Source organism: Octodon degus, unplaced genomic scaffold (assembly GCF_000260255.1).
Source record: "Octodon degus isolate 3935 unplaced genomic scaffold, OctDeg1.0 scaffold00002, whole genome shotgun sequence".
Lineage (NCBI taxonomy): Eukaryota > Metazoa > Chordata > Mammalia > Rodentia > Octodontidae > Octodon > Octodon degus.
Window position 1 is genome coordinate 4,812,519 of NW_004524578.1, and position 27,255 is coordinate 4,839,773.

At 42.7% G+C, this 27,255-nt stretch overlaps 2 protein-coding genes across 4 annotated transcripts in view; one reads left to right on the top strand and one right to left on the bottom strand.

Annotated features, from left to right (window-relative positions):
* The window catches only part of Asb7 (ankyrin repeat and SOCS box containing 7), a 42,957-nt gene extending 20,674 nt beyond the window's left edge, over positions 1-22,283 (bottom strand). The window contains exons 1-4 of one of the 2 annotated variants that reach the window (XM_023709864.1): positions 21,751-22,283; positions 21,412-21,510; positions 14,775-14,892; positions 12,377-12,638 (exon numbers count right to left, since the gene is read on the bottom strand). In XM_023709864.1, the coding sequence (XP_023565632.1) occupies positions 12,377-12,587 (211 nt within the window). In that variant the 5' untranslated portion in view covers positions 12,588-12,638; positions 14,775-14,892; positions 21,412-21,510; positions 21,751-22,283. Of the gene's footprint in view, positions 1-12,376; positions 12,639-14,774; positions 14,893-21,411; positions 21,511-21,697 lie in introns of both variants that reach the window. The other variant, XM_004623251.2, reaches the window with a different exon arrangement.
* A 261-nt stretch (positions 22,284-22,544) lies between these two features.
* Positions 22,545-27,255, top strand: part of Lins1 (lines homolog 1) — a 30,251-nt gene continuing 25,540 nt past the window's right edge. Inside the window, exon 1 of one of the 2 annotated variants that reach the window (XM_004623449.2) lies at positions 22,545-22,752. The gene's annotated coding sequence lies outside the window, so the exon portion shown is untranslated. Of the gene's footprint in view, positions 22,753-22,884; positions 22,947-27,255 lie in introns of those variants that run through there. The other variant, XM_023709871.1, reaches the window with a different exon arrangement.

A 27,255-nucleotide genomic window follows, 5' to 3' on the forward strand; every position in this document is an offset into this window, starting at 1 on the left:
GGCCAGCTCAGCCCACCAGGGGGCAGGGCTGGCTGGCATGTGGTGCTGGGGGATTGAACCGCGGTCCCTGATGCTTTTGCTAAGCTTGTTCTAAATAGGTGCTTTAGACCACTGAGCCATCTCTCCAGCCCCATGGCTTTACTTTTTATACTTCATTTTCAGACTTTTCTGCTGGACGGTTAAGACCAAGAAAGAGCAAGACCTATATAACAAGTAATGTAACTTTTGTATCTGATAAGGTCGGTCAAATCCCCTCAGGATTTAACCTGAAACTTTGTACCTCACTTTGTAGATTCTTTGTCAGTGTCAGCCATATGAATGAGTCACGGCCATTGCTTGACCAATTTGCTCTCTGTGAAAGTCTGAGAGAATGTTTTCTCTCCATGTGACTCTCCTTAGGCACACTCTATCTACATCATCGATCACTTTCCTCTGTGGCCCCAAAATCTTCTTGATCAGAAAATTTGGGACAAAACTGAGTTACAGGATGTTACAGTACAGGTTCTCCTATTTCCTGAGTCCTTACTGACCTTGAAAGGCTAGGGCCAAAATGTTGGCTGTCCTTGTAGCCCTTCTTTTTCTTTAATTTTTGGTCTACAAACATAAGTTGTTAACCCTCCAGAAGAGAAGCTTAATGATATTATTACCCTATAACATAGGCAGTTGAGCTTAAATCTGTCTGAATATTAAACATCTTAGACATAACATGGAACAGGTAGTTTCCATCAAGTATTGATATGTTAAACTTTGAGTCTCTCCAGAATATGAAGAAAAAACATTAAAAAGACAAAAAAAATTAAAAAAAATAACAATAAGCATTTACATATGTTTTACACAAAAATTTAGAAATCTGGGGGGCTGGGGAGATGGCTCAGTAGGATAAGCGCTTGACTGGCAAATATATAGTCAAGGGTAAGAAACCTACCAATTAACTGCTATTTTCAAAAACATGCTGAAGATTCTCAGGACCATTGCCTTTGAGGCCTTCTTTAGGTTCTACTTACAGTTGGTGCTGAGATAAGGAAAAACACAAGTGAGCACGTACCGCAAGGATCTGATGGGTCTCAGCAAAAACCACTCAAATGAATGGACTGACCACACCATGGGAACACAGCAGGGAATGAAGAACTGCAGGGCAGTGACACACACATTGTGTAGAATCAAAATTAGAGAGTATAAGGCAAATGAAGGTACAAACAAAACTCAATTTAGGACTAAGATTAGCCACTGCAATAAGAAAAGAAAAAGATGAATTCATAATAGCAACGGAAACTATAAAACAGGTAGGCAGAAATTCAGTAAGAGAAGACTGGGCGTGGTGACACGTGCCTGTAATCCCAACACTTGGGAAGCTGTAAGCAGGAGAATCACTATGAGTCCAATCTAGTAGTGAGACCCTGAAAACCCTGCAGACCCTTCCCTAAAAAAAAAAGAAATTCAGTAAGAGGTACATAAGGCACGTACAAAGATTACTTCCTCTATGTTTGCTCAAATCTCCCCTTACCAAAAAGCCTTTTTGGAATGCTCACATAGTGAGTGTGACCCACCAAACTCATTACTTATTTCTTCAGTAAGCATCTTTCCCAAAATGAGAACAACTTTAAATAAACTACAGCATAATCTCAACAAACACATTCAAGTCCATTGATAACCTGAGATACATTTATAAATGAACACAAAGAAACCTTTTCTATGTTGACTATCTTTTTTTTTTTACCAGCTTTACTGAATTAAATAAAATGTACTCATTTTAAGTCTATTGATTGATGAATTCTTTATATAGTCAGATAACCAAAACCTGTAATCAAATATAGAACATTGTCATCAACCTCATAAAGGTCCTTCAGGCCTCTTTAAAGTCATTTCCCTGCTCAGACAGGGCCCAGGCAATCCTCTGGTTAATAAAAATAAACTTTTGCCTCTTTTGGAATTTCACAGGAAGGGAATCATATGTAAAGTTTTGTCTTTGGCTTCTTTCATATATGGTAGTTTTGAAACTCATCCGTGTCAGTGTATCAACAATCTGTTCCTTTGCCTTTGTGAGCGATATTCTATAATATAATGCATTTTGTATCTACTTGTAGGTAAAGGGATATTTGGGTTCTCCCCAATTTGAGGCCATTTAAATGATGCTACTGGTGAGATAGCTCAGCAGACCAAGCACCTGCTTAGGCAAGCACAAGGACCAGGGTTCAATCCCCAGCACCACATGCTGCACCGGCCCTGACTCCGGGCATGCTGAGCTGGCCCCTGAAACTGGGCATGGTGGTGCACACCTGTAATCCCAACACCGGAGAGGCTGAAAACAGGAGGATCAGTACAAGTCTGAGCTGCACAGTGAGACCCTGTACCAAATACATAAAAACAGGGGTCAGGAAGATAGCTCAGTGGAATAAGCTCTTCCCTGGCAAGTGCAAGGGCCTGAATTCAATCCCTGGATCTGCAAAAAAAAAAAAAAACCAAATACACAAAAACAAACAAGTAAATGATGCTACTGTGACTCCTGATACATTAATGTGTACATAAATATATATTCTTATTTCAGTTGATACCTAGGAGAGAACTTCTGATCATATGTTAAATGTACACTTCATAAAAAGCTGCCATTAGTTTCTAGTAGAAACACCAGTTTACATTTGTGGCAGTGACACATTAGGTTTCCAGCTGTTCCACATGGTGGCAGTGCGAAAGCACGGCATATGGTACTTTTATTATTTAATAGTTTGTTTTTCATCACTCCTTATATTTTTATCATTTCTTTTTTTTTTTTTTTCAGGACCAGGGACTGAACTCCGACCTTGCACTTGCCAGGCAGGTGCTTATGCAGCTGAGCTATCCTTTGTGGCCCCCTATCATTTCTTTAATATTTATTTTTATGTGTGTGTCCTTCTAAAGAATCAAAAGAAATCTTTGCCTAACACAATGCTATAAAGCTGTTCTGATTTCTTCTAAAAATTTTGCAATTTTACTGTGAGTTTAGGTCAATGATCTACTTAATTTTTGTGTGTGATGTAAGGTAAGGTCAAGGTTCATTATTTTCATGTAGCTATTTGTTCCACCAGAACTTGTTAAAAAGGCTTTTCCCCAGTGAGATACTGTGGTCCCTTTGCTGAAAATCAATTTACCACTTAAGTATAGGTCTATTTGGAACTGTATCATTACTCTAAAAGCCTTTCTATATATCAATACCAAACTTTTATATACAGTAGCTTTATAAGGAAAGTTTCACAGCAGGTAGTACAAATACTATAACTGTTTAAAAAATGTTCCGGATGATACATTTTGGAATCAATTTGTCACTTCTTCAAATGTGCCTGCAAGACCTGGATTGGATTTCCTGTGGCACTGAAGATGACCACCCTCCAAGGGGCTGAACAATATGGACTCTTGCAGACAACAGAACATGGAGCATTTCTTCATTTAGTTACTCTTTAATGTTTCAGTTTCCAGGTTGTGTAGCATTTCATCACATTCCTATACATTGTTAATTTTGTTGCTCTTCAAATGCCTTTTAAGGAATCTTTCTTTTAAATGGCATAAAGGTGCTCAGTGTATTCCTTACCTTTTTGATGTCTGCAAGATCTGTAACGATCTCTTTTCCTCTCTTGAAATCGACTATAACTTCTCTCCCCTGTTCCTCACCAGTCTAGCTACAGACATCAATTTTATTAATCTAGAATCAGTTTTTGGTTTTGTTTCATCAGTTGTTTTTTTTTTTCTGTCGTATGCCCAGTTTAAATCACAGTGACCACTATTTTCCTTTTTATTTCATCTGTTTTTACTTTGAGTTTATTTCCTTTTTTTCATGCATTTTTAATACAGGGTCAACAGGGTCTCATTGCACAGATCGGACTCATAGTGATCCTATTACTTTTCAGCCTCCCAAGTGCTTGAATTACAGGCATGTGCCACCATGTCCAGTCTCAATCACTGTCTCAGCTTGCCCCGGGGGTGGGGCCGGCACGGCAGGCTGAGGATGGAACTCCCAGCCCCTGAGTTTGCCTAAGTAGGTGCTTTATTCTGCTGAGCTATCTGGCTGGCCCTTGGGTTTCATTTTAATAGGCTATGGGCTGGGGATAAGAGCTCGGTGGCTTAAGCACCTGGATAGAGGAAGTATTTCAAGGCACACTCTCCCCTTTACCCTCTTTCGTGCTCCAATGTCATGCTTACTAAAACTTCACAAACCAATTAAGTTTTATAAACCTTGTCTTATACTCTTCAAGAGATGAAAATAAACAGAAAATACATTATTTGGGTAGAGCCGCTCAAAGTTTAAAGCACTGCACTTCCTAATCACAACTCTCTATAGCAGCGATAGGCTTTTAGCTTTCTATGCATTTAAAAAATTATACTTAATTGCAATCATAGTCTGATTATGTAATCCTTTCTTTATGCTTGAGCATCGAGAATAACTCCCCTTTTGCAGTTATGCTCAAGGAGGGTGAAGTTTTCATATAGAAAATATTTCCTGCTTTTGAGATTACATCTTACGTATGAATGGGTAGAATCTGTCTTAATAAACTTAATGAAATAAAATTAATTGAGTTAATAAACTGGAAGTAGATTGGGCAAGAGCACCTACAATTTCTAAGACTCTCGTACTACCAAATGTTCTCACAAATTTTCACCAATGTGCTAGTTTTACTGCCGCTTGGGATCGTGTTCAGATCTTTCATTTGTGAAAGTGAAAAATCACTCTTCCACAGGCATCTGGGAAGCCTCCCTCATCTCTCAGGCTTGTTTTGTGTGTTTCACCGAGAAGCCTTCCTCACTTTATTATGAAGGGGCTGAGAAGCTTTTTCCTAGTGGCTCTGGCGGTTTGCTTGCGGTGCTTCACTCCCAAAACTTTAACATCCTCAAGGCCAAACTGCAAAAAAGCGCTACTGAAGAGGGCTCAGCGCACTAAGATTTGGTCTCTGCGCCACATTCTTGGAATGGCCAACATGGTCTTGGAATATTTCCAAATGTTCCAAACTGGACAATGAAGGTAATAATGGGTTTCTTAATAGTTCCTGCCCTTGTTGTATGCTATTTACTTTAACTGGAATTTACAAAGCTGTCTGTGCTATGGACAGCTTAGGCGTATGCTGAACCAGTCTCCCCGCCCCTGCCCTTTGGCACGCCAACAGTGCTGCTTGGCCAACTCGAACTTGCTCCTGGTCTCAACAGAAAGCTGCTCCCCACCAGGCTCCCCGTCCACCCTGTGGTCGGATCACCCTTACTCTCTTAGAGCTCAGCTTGGCTGGCTCTGTGCAACCACTCACCAGCAGTTTCACTGTGTCGGTGCATGACCTGAAGTATATATACTTCAGAGAGACAACTTCTGGTTATGTGAGTGGCTTGTGTTAAACACTTTTCTCTTTTCTTTTACTTTCCTCTTTCTCTCTCTCTCACTCTCTCTCGCTCTTGCTCTCTCTCGCTCTCTCTCTCTCTTTCTGGCAGTACCAGGGATTGACCTCAGGACCTTGTGCTTCCCAGGCAGGTGCTTACGCCGCTAATCTATCTCCCTGGTCCTTATCCTGTACCTTAAAGGGCATCTGAGTGACTATCTTCTGCTCCTCTGTCAGTCATTACACTGCAATAACTGGCAGCTCTTTTCCCTCTGCTCCTCAGCCCAGAAGCCTCAGCTCTTCTTGATGTGCCTGATGCCCAGCTCACATGCCCCTGCCCTCCTTGCTGCGTGTCTTGGACACTACTGTCATGCTCACATTGAGAATGTCCTTATGCACCGATCTGATTCTCCCATTCCCCTCCATCAAATATACTGAAGGCTCATCAATGTTGCTAGAATCAGATGACTGCATATGCTCAGTGTACACTCTACCTCACAGTTTCTAAAGCCAAACATGTTTGTTCTCCCCTTCAACCCTTCTCAGGGTCCCATGTGTCTGGAATAGCTCCATCCCTCCGAGCCCCATTCTGGCCTGACACCTTCCAAGGTCTCACTCCACCTCTCCTTTCCCTAGAAACCTGTCCAAGCCCAAACTCAGCCCCTGGGAGACAGGGGAGACCTGCTCATCCATAGAACCATACTTGCTGTGCTCGAATCGCTTGGTTTCAATTCCAGCTCCATTGTTTCTCAGGTGAATGACCCTGAACAAATTATTCTTCCAATGTGAAAACCAGTAACTTATTAACCCCATATAATTTTTAGAAAGAATTGGGCATATATAAGATGCTCAGTAAATTCTGGCTGTAAACCTACCCCACCACTGGACTAGGAAATGTTAGAAAACTAGTGCCACATTTATTTCTGTATCTTGGTGCCTACAACAGAGCTTGGCATATATTGGGTGCTCAATAAATACCTTCTGAATACAAGTATGAATTAAATACTTCTATGCGACCAAATGGCTACCTCATCTGTTTATGTGCTCTCTTACTATTTTTGTCTTTTGCTGCCATAAACTGTTGCCCACTGTCATGTGCCACTCTGCCTTGGAGCCTGCCGAGTATGGCCTGAAACCTCCATAAACTAAATAAACCTTTGTTTCCTTAGTTTTGGCATTGGGTATTTTGTCCCAGCAACAACAACAAAAAGTAACCATGACAGAGTATGGTACCAGGGCTGAGGTTGTTGCTCTGACTATACCTGACCATGTGGTTCAAGAGCCTTTGGGAACGGCTTGTGGGAAGAATTTGGAAAGGTTCAGTAATGTCACTTGAAAAAAGCAGAGCTGGAACTCCTTGGGCTGTTCTGTGTGGGAGATTCTGCTCAGAGCTCGGAAGACCAGAAGGCTGACAGAAATCCTGCCGGCAAGGACGAGGCTCAAGAGGTGTCTGCTGGGAAGAAGGACTTCCTGGGTCTGTTGGAAGGATGGCAGAAGGGCTGTTATGGCTTGGCAGAAAGTCTGTCTGTATTTTGCTCATGTCCAGAGACTCTGCCTAAGCCTGAGATTAAGGGCGGTGGACTAATTAATTGGGCAGAAGAAATTTCATGGCAGGTGAATGGTGAGGCTCTGGCATGGCTCTTGTTGGGGCTTCTAGCCAGATATGGGGTGAGAATCAAGAGCAAAGAGTCCAGTATGATGATTTAGAAAGTTTTGAATCTGGCCAGAAGGGAAGCCCCGGTACAGTTGTGGACTGTAAAGACAGAGAGTAGGAGATCTTGGCTGCTGAGAAGAAACAGGAGACTGTAAAAGATGGCCTGAGACCACCACAAGAAGCAGAAGTAGCCACCCTTTGCAGCCTCAGATCTGCAGAAATGAAAGATGCTGCTTTGAGGAGAAAGCCAGAGAGCGACCAGAACAGCAGCAGCCACGCTCTGTTCCAGAAGGGCAGTAGCAGCCGCACCAGGTTCCAGAATGGCAACAGCATAGAAAATTTGTTCCTCAGAATTGGATTTAGAATTTTCAGCAATCCAGGCACTCAACTCCTATAGCCAAGAGCGAAGAAAGCCTGGCTACTGCTCCAACTGGCAGCGGACCCTGGCATCACCCATGTGGCGATGGTTTTAGAACACACGCAGGATGCAAGAGTGCTGAGGTTAAAAAGGCTTTCACCTCAATTTCAAAAAAAGCCTGGGAGGCCAGGCAGTGTGCTCCTGAGGGGGCCGTGAGTAAAGCTATACGGAAAAAGCCAAAGGTATACTGCAGACCCCAAGAAGTTTGAAAAAGCCAAGAACGTGGATTGTTTGAGGAAAGCTGCAAGGAGAAAACAAAGCAGGCCCAAGAGAGAAACCACGAGAGCTACAACTACCAGAAATGTCACAGAGGCTCAGCCACAGGAACTCACAATTTGCCACAGATCTCCTCTGATGTTGTAGGTGAAACTACAGGACTCAATGTTCACCCTTCTGGATTCTGGACTTGCTTTGGTCCCAATGCTTTGTATCCTCCTTTTTGTATCTTATGGAATGGTAATGTTTCTCTGTGTCACTGGACGCTGGAACGGCTTTTTATTTGTACAGGGGCTCAGAGAGCTAAGAGTCTGCCTTAGATCTTGGAGAAGACTTGGGACTTGGATTGTTTAGCACTGCTGAAACTGTTGGGACTTTGGCAACTCTCGGAGAGGGACTAAAATGCCTTTTGCATAAAGTGCATGAATCTTTGGGGGGCCAGGGATAGAATATCATGGTTTGTGTCTAGATGTCCCCCCAAAGCTGCATGCAGTCATGGGGCGAGGAGCTTGCATATAATATAAGGGAGGGAAAGAGGCCTGCTCTCTACTGTTCTCCCTTTTGTTCTTGTTAATTTTGTCATTTTCTGCTGCCATGAATGGCTGCCCTCTGCCATGTGCCACCCTACCTTGGAGCCAGCTGAGTATGGACTGAAATCTCCATAAACTATGAGTTAAATAAATCTTTCCTTCCTTATTTTTGGGTGTTGGGTATTTAGTCCCAGCAGCAACAACAAAAAAGTAACCAAGACAAGAGACTAATCTAATACTCCTGGGAGGGAAGGAAGTTTCTCTGCCAAGGAATGGGGCAGCGTCTCCAGTGAAAACCTTCTTATTTTTATTTTTAATGTATTTGGTTGTTGCAGGGTCTCACTACACAGCTCAGACTCGTGGTGATCCTCCTGCTTTCAGCCTTCCCAGTGCTGGAATTACAGGTGTGTGCCACTATGCCTGGACTCAGCTACTGGCTCTGCCCACCCTGGGGGTGGGACTGGTACATCAAGTGGTACCAGGGATTGAACCTCGGTCCCTGCCCTTGCCTAAGCTTTCCGAACCAGGCACTTTAGTCCCACTGAGTTATCTGGCTGCCCCAGCAAAAACTTTTTATAACTATTTACCAGACAGGATCAGTAAGACTTTGCAGCTGGGCACATCAGGGGCGAGGAAAAACATTCATAGGATGGTGTTTAGATGTCTGGCATGATGACGCTAAGCTGTAGTGCCACTGCTGGGGATGGGCACGATGGGGGCGGCAGCCTGGGCTGTGCTGTAAGGTCTACAGCGTGACAGTGGAGGGGGTGACGGACCTGACATGGGACACAATCGAGAGACCAGAAGTCAGGACCATACAACCATGGACAGCCCAAAGCACCACGTGTAGTGGGGAAGGGGAAAGAGGGAGCTCCCTGTCTAGGCAATTGCTGAACAATGCCTCTGAATATTTTATAAGGAACATTCTACGCAAGCGATGAGAGTCATTGAAAGAACAAAGGAAGGCTCTCTTCAAGGCATTTTTGTTGCTATGAAAGAAATCAGAACTTATTATAGGGCAACAGTAATTGAGACATTATTTTATTGACTCAGGGATACTAAGTGAGAACTCAGAAGTGTAACCAGATATATATGAAATGAAAACTGAAATGAAGAAAGGGATAAGTTATCTTCAGGATGGGAAAATGTGAAACTATACCTGTACAGCTCCTAGGATATACAACAATAATTCTAGGTAGAATCATTTCCTAAATGCCACAACAAGTTTTAGAAGAAAACATAGGTGAAAAATAACTCTGTGGCATCATGTACGTCCTAAACAAGACACAAAAGCCCTAAATCATAGCTCGAAGAAAAGTACTCTTCACCTGAGCTAAAACGAAGAATTCTGCCCAACAACGAAAAGGACATCAAGAATGTGAACAAAACGGAGGAGGGGGAAGATTGTTGCAACACACAGCTAGCACAGGAGAAGATACAAACAACAACGCCAAAGTCAACTGTCAGTAAGAAATAGGAAGCCTAGTCTTGTAACGTTTTGTTACTCATATGTAATTTAATTTCTGGTTTAAAACAAAGTGTATCACAAAGGAAAAAGCAAACCACCTGGCCGATACCATGAGTGCCACCCACCCTGTCCAGCCTGCAAAGACGCTGGTAATCACAGCTAGCCTCTCTGGGGGACACTTGTCAATACTTATTTTTTTAAAACATGACTTTGCAAATGCACTTCCAGGAAATGTTCAAGAGAAATTCTCATACACATAAAGCACCAGTGAAGGCCATACTCTGCAACACTACTTCTAGAAGAATGAAAACAATTCAAAACACTCACCGAAAGAGTTTAGTACAAATAAATGACACCCATGCAACAGAATCTGAATCAAGCACACAGACTGATGGGAACTGTCACTAAGCTCTGATACAATAAGGATCAGGAATACGGGACAGAACATTAAAAAGGGGAGCAAGCTAGAAGGTAGAAGGTGGAAAAAATCCTCATGCTACGTACACAGAGCATTTCTGCAGGTACCCAAGAAGTCAATGAAAGCGATTGTCTCGGGAGGGAGCCGAAACGATTGGGATTGAAAGTAGCTACTTAGCCCTCATTCCAAATCTGCAGCTCCTTTCCATTGGCGTCTCACCATGAACGTGTTTATTACCTTCTCAAAAGATAAAATCTCCTGATAAAATTTCATCCTCCTTAAAAACTCATAGCGACAAATATACCTATATATTTTTATAAGTGTACCTGTAATATAAATATCATACTGAAAAGAATGGTAAATTTGCGTGTGTCAATATAGAATGCACAGGAAGTTTCTTTCTGGAATAATGATGATGTTCTAAAACTGATGGTGGTGCTGGACGACCAATTCTATGACTATACTAAAGCCACTGGATGTGCACTGCACACGAATGAACTGCACACTGTACCAATTTCATCTCTTATTTTGTATCTGTGTGGTGCTAGGAATCAAACCCTGGGCCTTATACATGGTAGGCAAGAGCTCTACCATTGAACTACTGAGTTTTTTCAGTAAAATACACACCTGTGTGCATGCATAAATAGATAGAAGAGTTTAGAAACTGCAGCCCAAAAGTATAATGTGGTCCATCACTGGTTTTCTTCTTTTCCCGACGATTGGTTTTTATAAAGTTTTATTGGAACAGGGCCACACCCACTACATATCATCTATGGCTGATTTCACATTACAATAGAGCCCTGATACTAAAAAATCTTTAACTCATATAATTGAGTAAAAATAAAACCCTTAAAATAAAACGCTTAAATGCTGTACACAATATGACATAAATATCAGGAGTTCATGTAATAGCAATAGAAATGTTTCGGCAGTACAAGCACCAAACCAAGCTGACACTCCTGGTTACTTCCAGGTAGAGATGGACAGGCAAGGAGTAGGGCTGGTCACAGGGGATCTGGGCTTGAGTTGTAATTCATTCAAAAAGCATTGTATTTATGTTAAGGACCCAGGTAGAACAAAAATGTTAACGCTCATCTTGGTCTTAATTTGCCTAAGTACTGCCAGAATTTTAAGGTCCTCATCTACCTTCTGGTTTTTTCAGATCTTTTTCCTAGCGCTGTGTTTACATTTGCCCTTCATCAGTTTCAGAAGTGAGACTCAGAAGTTGTAAGGTAAAGTGGTGTGCCTGTCACTAGTGTGGTCACAGGCCAGCAAAGTGCCAGGTCCTGGTGACAACCAACTATTTCAGACACACAGTTCCCATCGCAGGGGACATGTGACTACTAGTCTCAGGTTCAGTCTCCCTTGCAATTAGTCCATGCCCACAGGCTTTATGTTAATACATTCACATACTTTATCAGATCTTCATGAAAGTGATGGCACCGCTAACATTTTCCTACACTTCAGAATGCAAGCAGGTTGGACTGCTCTTTTAACAGAGTATCGCTTGAGAATGAAACTAACCCATTGCCAATGAGCAATTCAGCCCCTAGAATGGCACATGTGTACCTTGAGTCTCAACCAAACTGTTTTAGATCATAAATTATCAGATAATTAGGTATAAATGATAAAATATACTTCATCATTAAGAAAACAAAGCACTCTTTCAACTGGAGGAAAAACCAAATTGGTGTGGGACAATGATTAGTTTAAAAACTTAATGGCAATGGAGTTTCCTAAAGCAACAACAAAATGCCAAATAGTGTTTCCAACTACATAGATCTATGCAGAAATAGATCATAGACAAGCAGAAAAGGCAAATAAATGTTCTACAACAGTAACAGAAAGTGTCCAAGTGAGAAAGAAATGCGAATCCAAAGCCTAAGACATCATTAGGGCCAAGATGTCGGGAGCAGCGTATGCCACGTCTCTGTTGGGCGGCCACCCCCCAGGGGCGTGCGGCTCTGTAATGGTGAGCCCACAGTGGCTCCTGCTTCTGAGCACAAGGAACTAGCACACAACCCCAGGAGGGCTGCTCACCTGAAGTAACCCGGGAAAACCTCTCCACACACAAAAGCGATATACGAGGGAGCAAGGACCAGTCGCCAAATTCATTTGTAAAAAATGTGGTTTTAAAATATTTTGTTGATAAAATCTTCACAAAGAAGAACAAGTGTTGAGTATTATCAAAAGAGAAGCATTAAAAATCACACACCTACAAATAAACACACAGACACACACACACACACACACACACACACACACACACACGTACTTCAAATTCAGTACGATTTCATTTTAAGCTTCTCCTTGGGAAAAAGGTCCACTTCTAGCACACTCACCTCCGTGTTCTAGAAATACTCGGACACATCTTTCCTTTCCTCTCGCTGCAGAGAAATGAAGCAGGGTCCAGCCATTAGCGTCTCGGCCATTTGGAGAATAGCCCTGCTCTAGCATCTTCCGCACGGTGTGAACATCTCCGGCGGCCACCGCAGCCTGAATCTGCAACTCTTCCTGCAGTTCAGGATTCCTCCGACAATGGTGGTGTAACATCCTAGCGGAGTCCACTTCTTACCAAGGTTTCATTAGGTCCCAGGGATCAAGCTTTCAGGGAAGGCAGAATATGTGAATTTTAGAAATGGCTCCTGGTACTACGCCCATCAAATATTGCACAACCATCCTTTCGCTCAACCAGTAAACTTTAGTGATCTGTTTAGAGTTCTGCTTCCCATGTACCTGCTAAGACCAAAACTTTTGCGAACTCGACCAAAACTACAAATGATTTCAGAGGGATAGTCAAGCACAAAAACCAAGAACTCATGAGCATAGAACTTCTTCTGCTGTCTTTTGATACCCAAAACAACCAACCTATGAAAGTAACAGATATGTTCTGTGTAAAACGGGAGGGGCTGCCAGGTAGCTCGCACGTGTGAAGCAGCGGCGGGGTCAGATCAGTACCTGTTCTAGGCGTTCTGACTTCCATGGTACACCACGGAGGAGATTTAGGCTGTAAACTAGTCAAAGATAATTATCCCAAATTAGCATTAATAAGCGTGGAGCACCCAATGGCCGATCCGTACACTATGAATACTAAACACACTTAATTAGGAAGAGCAGAAAAAATATCGTTTATGTTCAGGCTAAGGCTGTAGCTCAGTAGAAGAGTGCCAGCATGCAGGAGGCCCTGGGTTTGATTCCCAGGAAACACAAATGCAAACACAGACATGGACACACACACACACACACACACACACACACACACACCCCAAGAGAAGCAAAAACCTTTAGGCTGGTTCTCTAGAGCAGTTCAAAAACATTTTACTTTTAGCCCTATGTTTTATTTTTAATCCAAGGTGTGAAGGCTGGGGGAACAAGAAGTAGGGTGTGCAGTGGGTTAAGTGAACAAGAAGAAAACGTTTGAATTCCACGCACCTTGTACCTGTTTCCATTTCTTTCTATCGGTGTTTCCTGCATTAGGTTACTTGAAGTATGGTTTACTAACCCTCTAAATACCATAGCCTCTACCATAGTAGCAAGATCGTATAACACATTTGTAAATTCTAAGACTCTAAACAACCCTTAATAAACCTTATGATTAAATTATTTTAAAGGAAAATACCTAGAATTCCCATAATCTCTGCTAGGTCGCAAAAGAGGTATGTAGACACCCTGAAATGAGATCTCTTTATACAAGTAGGAAAATCCCAAAATGAAATGGTGAGAGGTTTTACTTCATAAACATGCACACAAAACCTTTTGGAGTGAGTTTTTAAAATGTTAAGTATACACAAGGATCCAAACTAATAAGCTTCTAGGAAGACATTCAAAGTGGGTTAATTTGAAAGCATAGATCAGATCCATGCCTTAATTAGCAGCTTCTATTTCTAAAAATAAAAAAAAAAAAATTATGTGATAGAGCCCTTTGAAGACATTTAGCTCTCGTATGTAGGTTAGGCAGCTCAGGATAATCTATCAACAGTAATTTATTATACAGAACTCCTCATTACTGACTGTACTCAGAGAAACTAAGCCTAACTTAAGTTGAACAACCACAGCTTAAAAGTACAAATATCTGATATGGTTTTTACCTAGAAAATAATGTTATCATGAGCTAAGAATTACTACTGGATGTGATTTAAAAACATCATGCTACTGGTGTGAGAATAGCTATGATGTCAGAGAAAACTAGGAAATGAGAGATTTCTTGTCAGTTTGTTCTCTTGATCAACAAATTTTTCTTCTATCTCTTCCCTTAATTACATCCCTAAAATTAAGCCTTTTTTCTTACAGATTTTAAGAAAAAAAAAAATTCCCTGCAGGTAGGTTTTCACTTATTTTCTCTCAGTAATATAAAATAAAATGCTGAAGCTCATTCGCAGGAATTAATGGGGATTATTAATATATAATCAAATAATCAACTCTAACAATGTTTTAACTGGAATGGTTATTTTAAAGCTCTATTATACAAAAAAAGACGGAAAGAATATGAAAACAAATCTGGGTTTTCTTTTAGCAAATGCTATATTTTGTATACATTAATTGCTTTTTTTGGATTCATACTTTTGATCACATTTAAAAACTTTTGGGGGGGTACAGAAATCAAAGCTAGGGCCTTGCTAATTATGTGTTACACCACAGAGCCACACCCCCCTACATTTGCTGATTTCGAGGAAAACGTAAAAACTAAATGGCTTTTCCCTCAAAATAGCACCTATGACGGATGACCCTGAGTCTCCTTACCTTACAGAAGAGGGCGCCTTCTCCTGGGATATGCACTGCCTAACAACCATGGTGCACGCTCATCATGGGGAGGGGGTTCTGGGTGTGTTCAGGCCGCAGAGCCAAAGAGCTTCTTCACCTAAAAATAAACCAAATACCAATCATAGGAAAGCTCCTTAAAATAATTAAGAATCATAGCTGCCTACAGACTCTACCTTTTGCTAAATCTGCATTTTAGCACTTCACAATAAATCTACAAACAGAACTCAGATAAATTCTTAGATAAAAACGATCTTGTGATACTACTGTCCAAGATGGTTTCAAACTTTTTTTCCCCCAGAATTCCATAACCCCCTTCATGTAGTTTTAAAAAAAAAATTGTAAAGAAAATAAATCACACATTTGGAATTTGGGTGTCAGCAGAGCTGCTTCTTTTTCTGCTCTTTACAATGTATCTTCAGACTTGTTTTCTTTGAATTACTTTTTAGCCGACACGTCATCACCTAGTCTTTCTAAACAGGATTAAGAGTATCCATGTATTGAATATTGGACAGGGCCAAAGTGGAATCTATGGAATCTACAAGAAGATTTCATCTTTAAAGGCTGGCTCTTCACATGTTTCCAGGGCATAAAGTCTATGCTGTTCAAATTGTTCTCTTTTGCGTATTCACTCAACTAGGTAAAACACTCATGACAGTAATGCAGCTGCTCCGCGTGATGCCTGACAAGACTCGCCCTACATCTCAGAGGAACCTTTCTCCATGTCAACTGAATCCTAGCTCCACGAATTCCATCCAGGTGAAGAACACAGGCAAAATGACCCCCACACATCGCAACAGAACCACTCCAAGAATTACGCACTGGGAGGACTGCCACTTCCTTCCCTGGTGGTGGGGTGCCAAGCCCCGAACGACTTAAACCTTCAGACAGGGAAATGACAGGCCATCTGGCGACCTGTCACACTCCAGGAAAAAAAAAAAAAGCAGTTATAGATGCTGTGGGCTGCACAGAAGAATTTCCAACCAATCTAAATTAGTATAATCCACTTCTACCTTTTGCTTTCTCACATCCCATTTTTCCTTTCAGACTTCTCCAAGGAAGGCAGAAACTGTCAACTTGCGCTTGGAAATAAAACCTGATATAAAACACTACCTACTGTTTTTAAATAAATGAAGTAGACATCATCAGAGTAACTCCTACAAGGCCGAGTAAACAACACAGAATGAAGAGGCCTTATAGAAATGGCTGATTTTAAGACGGGGCAGAAAATAAAGAAGATAAGCCTGGAGCATCTTGTAGTGGCAGAAAGAAAAAATATGTTCTAAGAAAATCTTCTGGGGTACATTCAAAGGATAAAGCAACCAACTGAAAGAACTTTCCATGGCCAAAGATGAACAACTGGAGCAAAGAAATACTTTGAATAGTTTGGCCTATAACCCAAAGTACAAAATAAATACAACTAAGTCTATATTGACATAAATAATTGAGTGAATAAACGAAGGAGAGAGAACCAAACCTTCTCTTCAGGATTCCAAACAATCTACATAGATCTTCTGGAAGAGAGGACATATATTAACATGAGACGCTAATAGGAGAAACTGGCTATAGGAACCTCGTATGATTGCTGAAGTTTTTCTGAATGTTAACATCAAGACTGTTTCTAAAATGTGCATCAGCATTTCCATATTGAGCCTCATGCTTTTCCACATATGGCTCCCAATGACTTTTTCACCTGAGTGACATTTACAGGTCAAGAATGGACAGCACCAGACACTCCACTGCTAAGAGCATCCTCAACACCCGCCGCCTCCCAAGAGAAATGGAAACATCCCAGCGCTGTTCCAAGGCTGTGAGCCTCTCTGTGGCTTTTGCTGGCGTCCAAATACCCATCATCATTCCACAAGAGGGGCCTGGGCATGATGGGGAGACAGTGAGAGGTGGGCTTTGAAAAATATAAATAGTATTTATTACTAATATTGGGAAAAAGCTCGGGTTTAAGAGATGAAGGGACGATACTACTTCTCCCCATAGAAAGATGCTTAATAATAGAACTTGTCATAACTCCACGTAGCTACGTCACCCAGACAAATCAATGTCCCCTGGATGCCTGTGATGTTCCCAGCACAATGCTAACCCTTGGCCACAGGCATCAGCTCTAGACGGCACTTTAATAAGGCGCTCTGCATACTTCATATGGTATTTTTTTAAGTCCTGGAAATTTCAGAGTTCTTTTTCTCTCTTCTGATAATAAGAAGCACTATAAATACTAACAGATTTAAACCAAAAGGCACTCCTACATGAGCTGGTGCATCAATCTGTACAGGGGTAAACATGTACACATACGTATACCATGGGCACACGACCCTGACAGCTGCATCACTGTGAATTATGAAGGACAAAGAGTTATCACCAGAACATCTCACTAGGCCAAGGCGCCAGGCAAGTACTTGATTTCTTCCTGGCGTCGGAGCTGCACCCCACAGCATACAGTGACTCATGCGATATCCACTGGTAAAGGTCCCTGTTAAGGACTGAGGAAGGCCACAGGTGAGAGCATACAAAGCCTATTTCCTCCCAAGGAATATAAATTTTAAAAATCTCATTGCTCAAGGAAGTCACCTATAAAATCAAGGGACAGGGCAAAAGAGGCAATTCTGAAAATAGTACTGAGTCAAGTGTCAGGCTGTCTTAATGATGCGCTATGGACTCAGAAGCTAGTTATTCTCATGGTATACTTTTTAGAAATTCCATTGTAGGTTTCACAGTTAGAAAAAAGTATACAAACATGTGAGTCTTTAAAATTAAGTATCAAAATGAACCATTTCCCCAGTGTGGATAGTTTTCTCACTCTTTGTTGTTGTTGTTGTTCAGTACCAGGAATCAAACTCAGGACCTTGTGCTTGCCAGGCAGGCATAGCACCACTGAGCTATATCCCTAACCCAGTGTGTATGATTTTTACGAGGTCTTACTGCTATTTCTACTAACTCCTGAAATTTTGCTAACTCATCTTTTCCATTCTATCTAGGATTGAAAGAAAACAATCTAGACTTGTGAATTTTAGAAACGACACATTTAAGATAAATTACCACCTAATTTCTACATAGAGGCGAAGTGGTCTTTATTGAATTAGAAACACAGTTCCTGCCTCACATAGTTAAAAGAACGCCTAGGGGCCGGGGAGATGGCTCAGTGGAATAAGCGCTTCCCTGGCAAGCGCAAGGGCCTGAGTTCAATCCCTAGTTCCGCCAAAAATAAAATAAAAAATAAAAGAAAAGAAAGCCTATATTGACACAGTAACATATATAATAACCACATAATAAAATAAGTCCAAGGTCTGTCCAAAACTACATAGTCTTCACCAAACAAGACCATATTGCCCCAACTTTTCCTGGCATAAAGGACTAAGTAAGCATTTTTTTTTTTTTTTTTTTTTTTGGTATACTATTTTCACTGTAAGCCCACGTCTTCTGAGTAAGTGATACAAATTAGAACCCCGGTGCTGTCTGATTTCACACAAACTGCAAACAAGATAACAGCCTACTACACAAAAGATGAAAAATGCACTTGAATGCAGAATAAACAAAGATACAGGCTGTCAGGAAATAACATCGGCAACCAAGGATATTGGCTCTGAGAAAAATACATCCACCAACGGCTCACAGATGTAAGAGGGAGGACAGATGCAGAAACACTAGGCAGCCAATCAAAACACACAACACGGCTGAAATGCACGGTGACGAGCTCTACTTACATGCTCAAGAGCCTAGGACCCAAAATAAAGCCTCGGTGTTATTTCAGTACTGCTCGACATGGCACAGCGTTTAGGTCCCTAAACAAGTGAGGGGATCGCATTTCCCGCACAGTCCTGGCTCACCAAATAACTTGAGGATTTATCCTCAGGTACAACTTTTGACTCCCCTGAGTTCCAGCAGAAAACCCAGTAACTTCCATGAGATGTAGAATGAGGCGATAAAACAATTTAGAACTCATTTATCCAGACCTGACCCAAAGCTTAAATCACAAACATATATGATGTGGCTCATTAATCTTATTCTATGAAATAATATGCGCCAATACAGTCTTGGCAGCCCATGTACCAGTGCCTAGAAGAAGACAAGTATTACGATTAGGGACTACACTCAACTGAAAATGACATCAAAGGTGGAAAGTTCAGTATTAGATACAACAGAAGCTCTCCATGACTCTAACTTTTTAGACATCATGAGAATCTCTATGGAAAGTTTAAATGTGAATAAAATAAAGATAAAACATTAAATAATTATACACCACTGACCACAGCGCCCTACAGATGCACCATTACTAGCTTCAATTAAAATCAATTTTTTTCCCCTATGTAATTATAAATCTAGATTTACCAAATAAATCAAAACGATGTGACTGGTGCAATAGAATTAACACAAAGTTGACTGCCAGACTAAAAAAAAATATAAGCTATCTCACTGACCATGTTAATAAATACCTAACTTAAGTATTTTAAATGTTTAGTATAATCTAGACCAAACACTCAATCATGCTAGTATTACATATACAACAGAAGCCGACAATTTATATAAATTGCTTAATCTTAGAAAAACTATTAAAAGGTGAGCAAGTCTGTATTATTTAGGCAGTGAGAATCGAATGGCCAGAAACCATACAAAAAGCAATGTTCTCTCTTACTAGTCTTATCTGTTAATGACAGACCTCCTGACCATCTCAGGCGAAAACACCCCTCAGATCTGAAAAGTTCCTTTAATTAAATCTAAAGCAGAAAAAAAAAAAAATACTTATTTCATTTAGACTTTTAAAACACACCCCAAATATTTAAGTGGTTTTTAAAGTTCTAAAACTATCTCTAGACATCTCATGGCAATTTTCGTATTTAAATAATATAAGCTAGCATTCAATTTTATAAGTTTCTGCCTAGCTTTTATGGAAATGGCCAACTGCCCTCGATTCCTATATACAGATAAAAGGATGCTCTAAATTTTGACTGTGGAGTGGTCACTGGCAGATACAGACTCTAAATCCCACTCAGAATATACTCCCCTTTGGTGTCCAGTTCTATGTCTTGAAACTATGTAAATCCTCAGATTCCCCCAGAAATATCTTTAGTTCTGTCAGGAGAATTAGCAGAACCAGCAAAGATACTTATTTCTGTGGAAGAAAAAAAGTCCAGTGGAACAGGGTAAATAAAAATCTACAGGGCGTCTATTACAGAAGGGGATGGAGGGTGGTAGCGGGGGAGGAGTTACCAAGTATACTGTATACACACACTAATATGCCAAAATGAAACTTATTACTCTCTATAACACATATGCACTTGTTTAAAAAGCTCTTCTATTTTAAGTACTTCTTTGAATCAAAAAATCCTACACAATCTCAGATATCAAAATAACAGGCTAACAAGTTGGTTTGTATTGTTAGTGGATGTTAGAAGTCATTCACTTGGCTAATTTCTGAATTAACTCTTGTTCAATTGCTGTGCTCATACACACTCTTTAAAAATTACATTAATGTCCCACACTTACCTTTAGTATATTTTGAAAGGCAGCAAGAAAAGAGGTAACAGAAATGTGACCACTTGAATTAGATGCTTCTCTTTTAATCTAGCAACTTTTCAGGTAAGCATTCTGAGATGAGAACACTTAAGAAAAGCACCAAAACGAAGCCCCACATAGCCAAACAAATCAAAGCATTCTGTTGTTTCTAATTTCTGTCCAATGACTATTAAAAGACAATGTGCAAAATTCTTTTCTTTTCAGTACTGGACTGAATCCAGGACCTTCATATTGAACTACATCCCTGGTCTTTGGGTCACCACACCAGGTTTTAAAAAATTTTTTTTCTTCAATTTGGAGAAAGGATCTCCCTGAATCACTACACTGCCTAGACTGAACCTGAGATTATGACCCTGCTGCCCGTCTGCTGAGATTAGGGATGGGAGCCCCCAAGCCCAGTTTGTGTAACTTTTTCTACATTAGTTTATAATACCTTAGGTATAACAAAAGTTCTTTATTTTTTTGTCAACATTTTGGTATATAGCCACATTTGTCATATACAAAAGCCCAAAGAATTAATCATACATAAGCGCTTCAGAAGATAATATTACTTTCATTCTGCTCTGGCTCTTAGAAGGTACACATATTTGGCTTTTACCTCAAGTCATCTACTTATCTGCACCTACCAAACTACTGCCAATTAGGCTTCTCAGAAGATTTCCTGATGTGAAGGTAGAGAAAAGGTGACAGCAGAGGTAAGGGGCAAAACAGTAAATTGTGGTTTAATTAAACAGCAGAGTCATTCAGAATCAACAAGCAATTAACATGGAATTGGGGAATTCCTGGGAGAGTAAGGAAGGAGGGGAGCTATAAAAAGGTCTCAAGGTCTCAGAGCAGCCTACATGTCATGGTATATCAAACCATAATACAAAACACAGAAACACACTGAACAGAAAAAAGAGAAAAATACGGATCTGGAAGAGAAGAGTTATTAAAATATTAAGGTTCAGGCCTGGGCAGTGTTTCTGTGGTTTTGCTAGGAAACCAGGGTCAAGAAAAAGGTGCATTCCCAAGCACCCACCCTGAAAATAAAGTACTGCTTAACGAAGTAGGGGCCAGGAATAAACAATGGGGGAGGGGACGGCTGGCTCATTACCTGGATAGAGGATGCTGCTCCGAGGCACTGGGCTCGCTGCCTCGCGGGTGGGTGGGCAGACCCTTCCGGCTCTCGAGTGTCTTCCCTGGAGGCTCAGCCCTGGAAAACACGAAGCCCTGAGTGATGCAGTCGGTGCGGTGCCCAGGCCAGGAGGGGAGGGTGCTGGGGCTGGGGGAACGAAGCAAAGACCTGGACGGTGGCAAGAGCAGGTAAGGCAGAGGCAGAGTCTCCGCTCCCCCCGACCCCCGGCTGCCCTCTTCCCCTCTGGGGAGGTAACTGACTTTACCTGGGTCCTCAGCTGCTGCTCCTCTTCCTCCTTTCAGCCTCCTCCACACTCACCAACTTCTCCATTGAAGAAACACTCCGGGCAGGGCCAGACTCGGGTGTTCTCGATCTTCCTCGGTGTCTCACGGCCCCAAGTGAGAGAGCATCAGGACAGTGGAGAGGTCGAGGGTGGCGGTCCGGGCTGCCGGGCAGCCTCGGGGCAGGGTGCAGGGAGGAAGTCCCGCCTGGGGGTGGGGGGGAGTCCCAGTCCAGGGGCTCCGAGCAGGGGACTGCGGCGCTCCGGGCCGGAGGCTTCCAGCTAGGGAGGGACTCAGGAGGTCTCCGGACAGCAAGGTCCCAGCTCGTACAGGGTCTGAAGTGCCAGCCGCTAGCTCTCCCGACAGGGGTCTTGGGATGCACTTTGCACTGTGCCACCCCCGCCCCCTCCCTCTAGCACTTTGGGGTCACTGGGATGGGACCAAGCTCTCAGTAACCAATCAGCGGCCGCACTCAAGCCTGAGCCCTGAGCCGTAAACCAGGTCCGGAGCGGGTGGGGGTGGGAGGTGGGGGTGACTTGGTTGGTTGGTTGCTTCCTTCTCTCCTCCTTATCCCTGCAGCCCCCACCTCCTGTTGCCGTAAAGCTGCCTGCGGATTCGCGACAGTTAAGGGAGGCGTGTCCTTCTGGGCTGGAACTCGTCTCCTATTGGTCTCATTCACCCACCTCCCCCAGGTGGCTTTCGAGGCTCCGCCCCCTAATGGTGGGACTCCAAGTAGTTGCTAAGAGACATTGTACGCCGACAAGGCCTCTGCGCATGCGGGAAGAGAGACTAGCGTGCTTTTTCTGCCCAGTGAACTACGGTGGCGCAGAGAGGGCAGATGCGGACCCGCGCTGGCGGTGCCAAGGCAGCGGCCTGAGCCAGCTCCCAGGCAGGTCGGTAGCCCCGGGAGACGTGTGTGCCGCAGGCTGAGAGGCTGGTCCGCGAGCTGGGGAGGCGGCGGTCTCCAGGAAGCTGGGAAAAGGGGCCCCTGGGCTGCATCATTTCCTCGGAGCTTTTGAGCCGCAAGTGCCTCGCCTTGGTGAGTCCGCCGGACTCGAGACCGCCTGGCTGCCCCCTGGGGATGCTGCGCCTGCTGGGGAGAACGCGGCTTGGGAAGCCAGGTACCCGGGCAAGGGCTTTCTTGCAGGAACGGCGATCCTCACGGGTTTCTGCGAGGGAAGGGAACTGGCTAGTGGAAGTACGAGAGGGGGAATTTTAAAACGTGTTTGTTAAGTGCGTTTAATCATTTATCGAGTATGTGTTGGCGAGGCATTTTTGAAATTAATGGGAAGACAGCAATGAGCGAGACTTTTGCTTTCACGTTACCAGGAGAAACAGAAACAACCCAGTCGGGGACAGGTAATATGAAGAAAATTGGGCAAGATAATGGAATCGCGTTTGACCAGGACCTGATCAGGCTTTTTTAGGTAGCCGAGAAAGTTCTCCCAGAGAGCAGCTACGCGAATGGCACAGAGCTAGCCGTGCTAATAGGATCTGGGGGAAGAAATCTGCAGGTAGAGTCATTGAAAATGCAAAGCGTCTGATGCTGGAGTAAGCTTTGCACTGTGCAGAAACCGAGTGAAGAAGGTCGCCGTAGCAGAAGCAGGGTTTGGGGGACAGGGAGATAGCTCAGTAGAATAAGCGCTTCCCTGGCAAGCGCAAAGGCCTGAGTTCAATCCCCGGTTCCACCAAAAAGAAAAAAAAAAAAAAAAAAGCAGGGTTTGTAAGGAGAGAGGGAATGATTGATAGTGATTGACTGCAGGTCATGCGGAACCCTGTATGCCTTGGTAGAGGCTCTTATGTTTTGAAAAGATCATTGGTTACTCAGTTAGAGGAGACTGTCGTGAGGAGCTGACTTACTTCAAATGTGGAGAGAACGGTTGTTGTAGTTGCCCAGCAAGAGACGACATTGTCTCAGACAAAAATCACCCAGTACACCAGGAATTACATTCAACTACACCAGTGCCCTCCAAAGAAAGAAAAAATGAGGAAAGTCTTCTTGACTGTATGTAGAGAAGCTTTTTTAATTTATCAGCTACTTTTCTGTAATGAAATGTTAAAATACTTGGCAGCAAGTGGGGGGGGGGTCATAAGCATTCCATTTATCCCCTACACTGTCATTCATTTATTCAAGAATACTTTTCTGGCACCTTCCACATGAACTATTTATGTACTTACGAGGGCAGACTACTTAAACACTCAGTTCAGTCCTGCGAGAGAAGCTCAGAGTCAGTGGAGGGGGATGTGGGCTAGAAGACAGTGCGCTGAGAGGAATGCTGTGAGCCTTTGCTAGGCAGTCTGATCCTAACTTGGATCTCTAAAGGGTGGGGGGTTTCCAATTTGAGGGTTATGCGTGGGTGGGAAATGTATCTAAGATTTAGTCGGAAAGAGTAGCCTAGGAATCTTTAAAGTTCACATGGTTCCAAGGACCTCAGAGGCAATTTGAAGCTTAGTTTGTGAGTTCCGCTCTTACAGGGTCTGCTAAGCCATGTTATGGAGGGTTAGACTTTATCCCAAGGAAATTAAGAGCTGTTTCTTGGAATGAGGTGGCTTTCCTCTTGTCTGATCCAAAATACTTGACCCCCTTCACCTTTTCCACAACCGAACTCTGCTCTGTGCCAGCTTTACATACCCCAACTTCACAGGCGCTCCCTTCTAATGAAACTAAGAACTTTGAAGTCACTCAGACTCTTACCATTTGTTCTTGATTCTCAATGAAGAACTAGCTAAAGGCCCCCAACAGTACCCATGCCATAAGCTGCATGTTGGAATGCCTTGAAATTTCTTCCACCAGATAAATTAGCCCTTACCCACATATTAGTCCAATTATTTAAATACAGGATGACCAAAAACTGCATTTTTTTTTTCCTTTCTGTTTAGTACCGGGTCTCACTACAAGATCAAACTCCTAGTGATCTGCCTGTGTTCAGCGTCCCAAAAGCTGGGATTACAGGTGTGCACATACTAGTCCAATTATTTAAATACAGGATGACCAAAAACTGCATTTTTTTTTTCTTTTCTGTTTAGTACAGGGTCTCACTACAAGTTCAAACTCCTAGTGATCTGCCTGTGTTCAGCCTCCCAAGAGCTGGGATTACAGGTGTACACATACTAGTCCAATTATTTAAATACAGGATGACCAAAAACTGCATTTTTTTTTCTTTTCTGTTCAGTACAGGGTCTACAGGGTCTCACTACATAGATCAAACTCCTAGTGATCTGCCTGTGTTCAGCCTCCCCAGAGCTGGGATTACAGGTGCACACACCATACCCAGTCTCAATGGCCTTCTCAGTATACCCTAGGGCAGAGCCAGCACAGCCCGCCAGGAATCGAACCCTGGCCACTGTGCTCTGCCTAAGACTGTGCTTTAGTCCACTGAGCTATCTGGCCAGCCCTAAAAACTGCATTTTAAAGATGCTTTTATAAGATAATATTAATAAGAAATATAAAAACCAACAATTTTATCAAATTTGTTCAGTATAAGAATCAACTGGTTGAAATGCCATCTGTCTGAGTGATGCTGGGCTTAGTTGGTAGATAAACAAACATGTTGCCCAAATGATACTCTGGATAAACTGATAAGTGATTAATCTCTGTCTCTCATGAAATCTTAGAACACACATATACATAAACCTTCTGACAGAGCTTAACATATTTGGCCTAGAGTCCTAAGTGGCAGTAGAGGCCAGGTTCCCAGCTGAAACCTCCTGAGCCATCGTTGCCATTGGCCTTTTCATCAGCATTCTGGTCTGAGAGAAACTCTCATCAAATTGGGCTTATAGCATTCTGGGGCTACTTCTCCAGATAGCATCTCCAATCCTTTCCGGACTCCTCCTGTGAGCTTCCGAATCACCTAGCCGGGTACCATCACACCAATGATCCCACTTCTCCAGAACCAAAACTTGTATCATTTAGGGTTCGTTAGAGGACCAGATTTACAATAAAAGATGTATATGACATACAAAGAGTTTACTAAGTTAGGCTTACAGTGGCTGCCTACAGAGTCCGGGCTAGAAGAGTACAAATTGCGTTCTTCACACTGAAGAGTTGGAGGAGCCATTGTACGGTTAAAGGCCTGGAGCTCAGCAGAATGCGTGCGAGTGCACATCAGAAGGGTGAAGGAGCTTCACTGGAAGGCTGAAAGAGTGCGCTGGAGGCCTGCGGGGACGGGAGGTGACATCCCAGGAGACTAGAGCCCTTCTAAAGAAGCAAAAGGGAAGACTTCCTTTGTTATTGTGTCCAGAGTAGAAGCCTCTTGGTTGGTGCCACCCACACCCAAGGTGGCTTTTCTCTCCTCAGTTGGCACTTTGCTGTCAGTCATCAAAGACACTCCCAGAACTCTGCTCCACTGGGCCAAGGTGTTTCTTAATCCGTCCAGGTTGGCATCACGATGAACTAATACCCTGTTCCTCTTACCAATGATACTTTATAATTTCAAATCTCTAAATATCCCTTTTTCCTTAACATAGATAGATTAATTACAATTAGAAACTGACTGTATTTGGGACTATACAGTCATATTAAATTTGTTAGCTTTTCGGCCCTACCATGATTTCTCTCTACTTAAAACAAAGTACAAAGTTTTACCTCAGAAATTTTGGGGGCTGGTGAGATGGCTCAGTGGTCTAAAGCACCTACTTAGAACAAGCTTAGCAAAACACAGGGACCGCGGTTCAATCCCCAGCACCACATGCCAGCCAGCCCCGCCCCCTGGTGGGCTGAGCTGGCCACACACACGTACACACACACACACACACACACACACACATAAATAAATAAAATTAAAAAAAAAAAAAGAAATTTTGGAAACATTTAGAATGGCTCATTTTTAATCCAGCTACTATCTTTCGTTTCCTTGTTTGTATGTTTGGTTTTGGGTGAGGGTCTTTCTGTGTTGCCCAGACTGAACTCAGGTATGCCGTCATCCTGCCTCAGTCTCCTGAGTAGCTGGGGTCACTGGTGCGCCACATGTCAGGCCCGCCCGGAGCTTTTGCACATTCCTTTTGTCTTTACATTCAGTAAGCAGGAGCACTTGCGCTGTGAATTTCTAGACTTTGTCTGTATGTGTCATCTAAGGTAATTCCCAGGAAGGTGCCTTGATCTATGCATTAGGCCTCCGGTATCCTTGAGGTCCTGGAATTTTAGATCTGTGGGAGACTTCAGGAATCACCTACTCCAGTGCTTTTCGAATTTTCTTAGCAGTTTTATTCTGGTGTTTAAAAAAATAGATTAAAGGTGGTGTTCTACTAGGGTTGTTCAAAGAAATGGATAAGAGGCCTTTTTGGGGGGGGACTTAACTGCTGAAGGAGGAGGCTCAGACCAATGGACTAGACTCATTAGAGCTAGAGACCAGCCATCAAACTGCACTTGAAAGTAGGCCAATGTTTTAAAGCCCCTTGGAGACCCCCAGCAGTACATCAGAAGGGGCCCCTCGTGCCAGCATAGCAAGGGTGTCCCCACTGACTGAACCCTGTAAGGAAAGTAAGTTTAAAATGATCTGTCTGCTGCTTGTTTTCTGCTTTTGCTTGTCTGCCTAGTGTC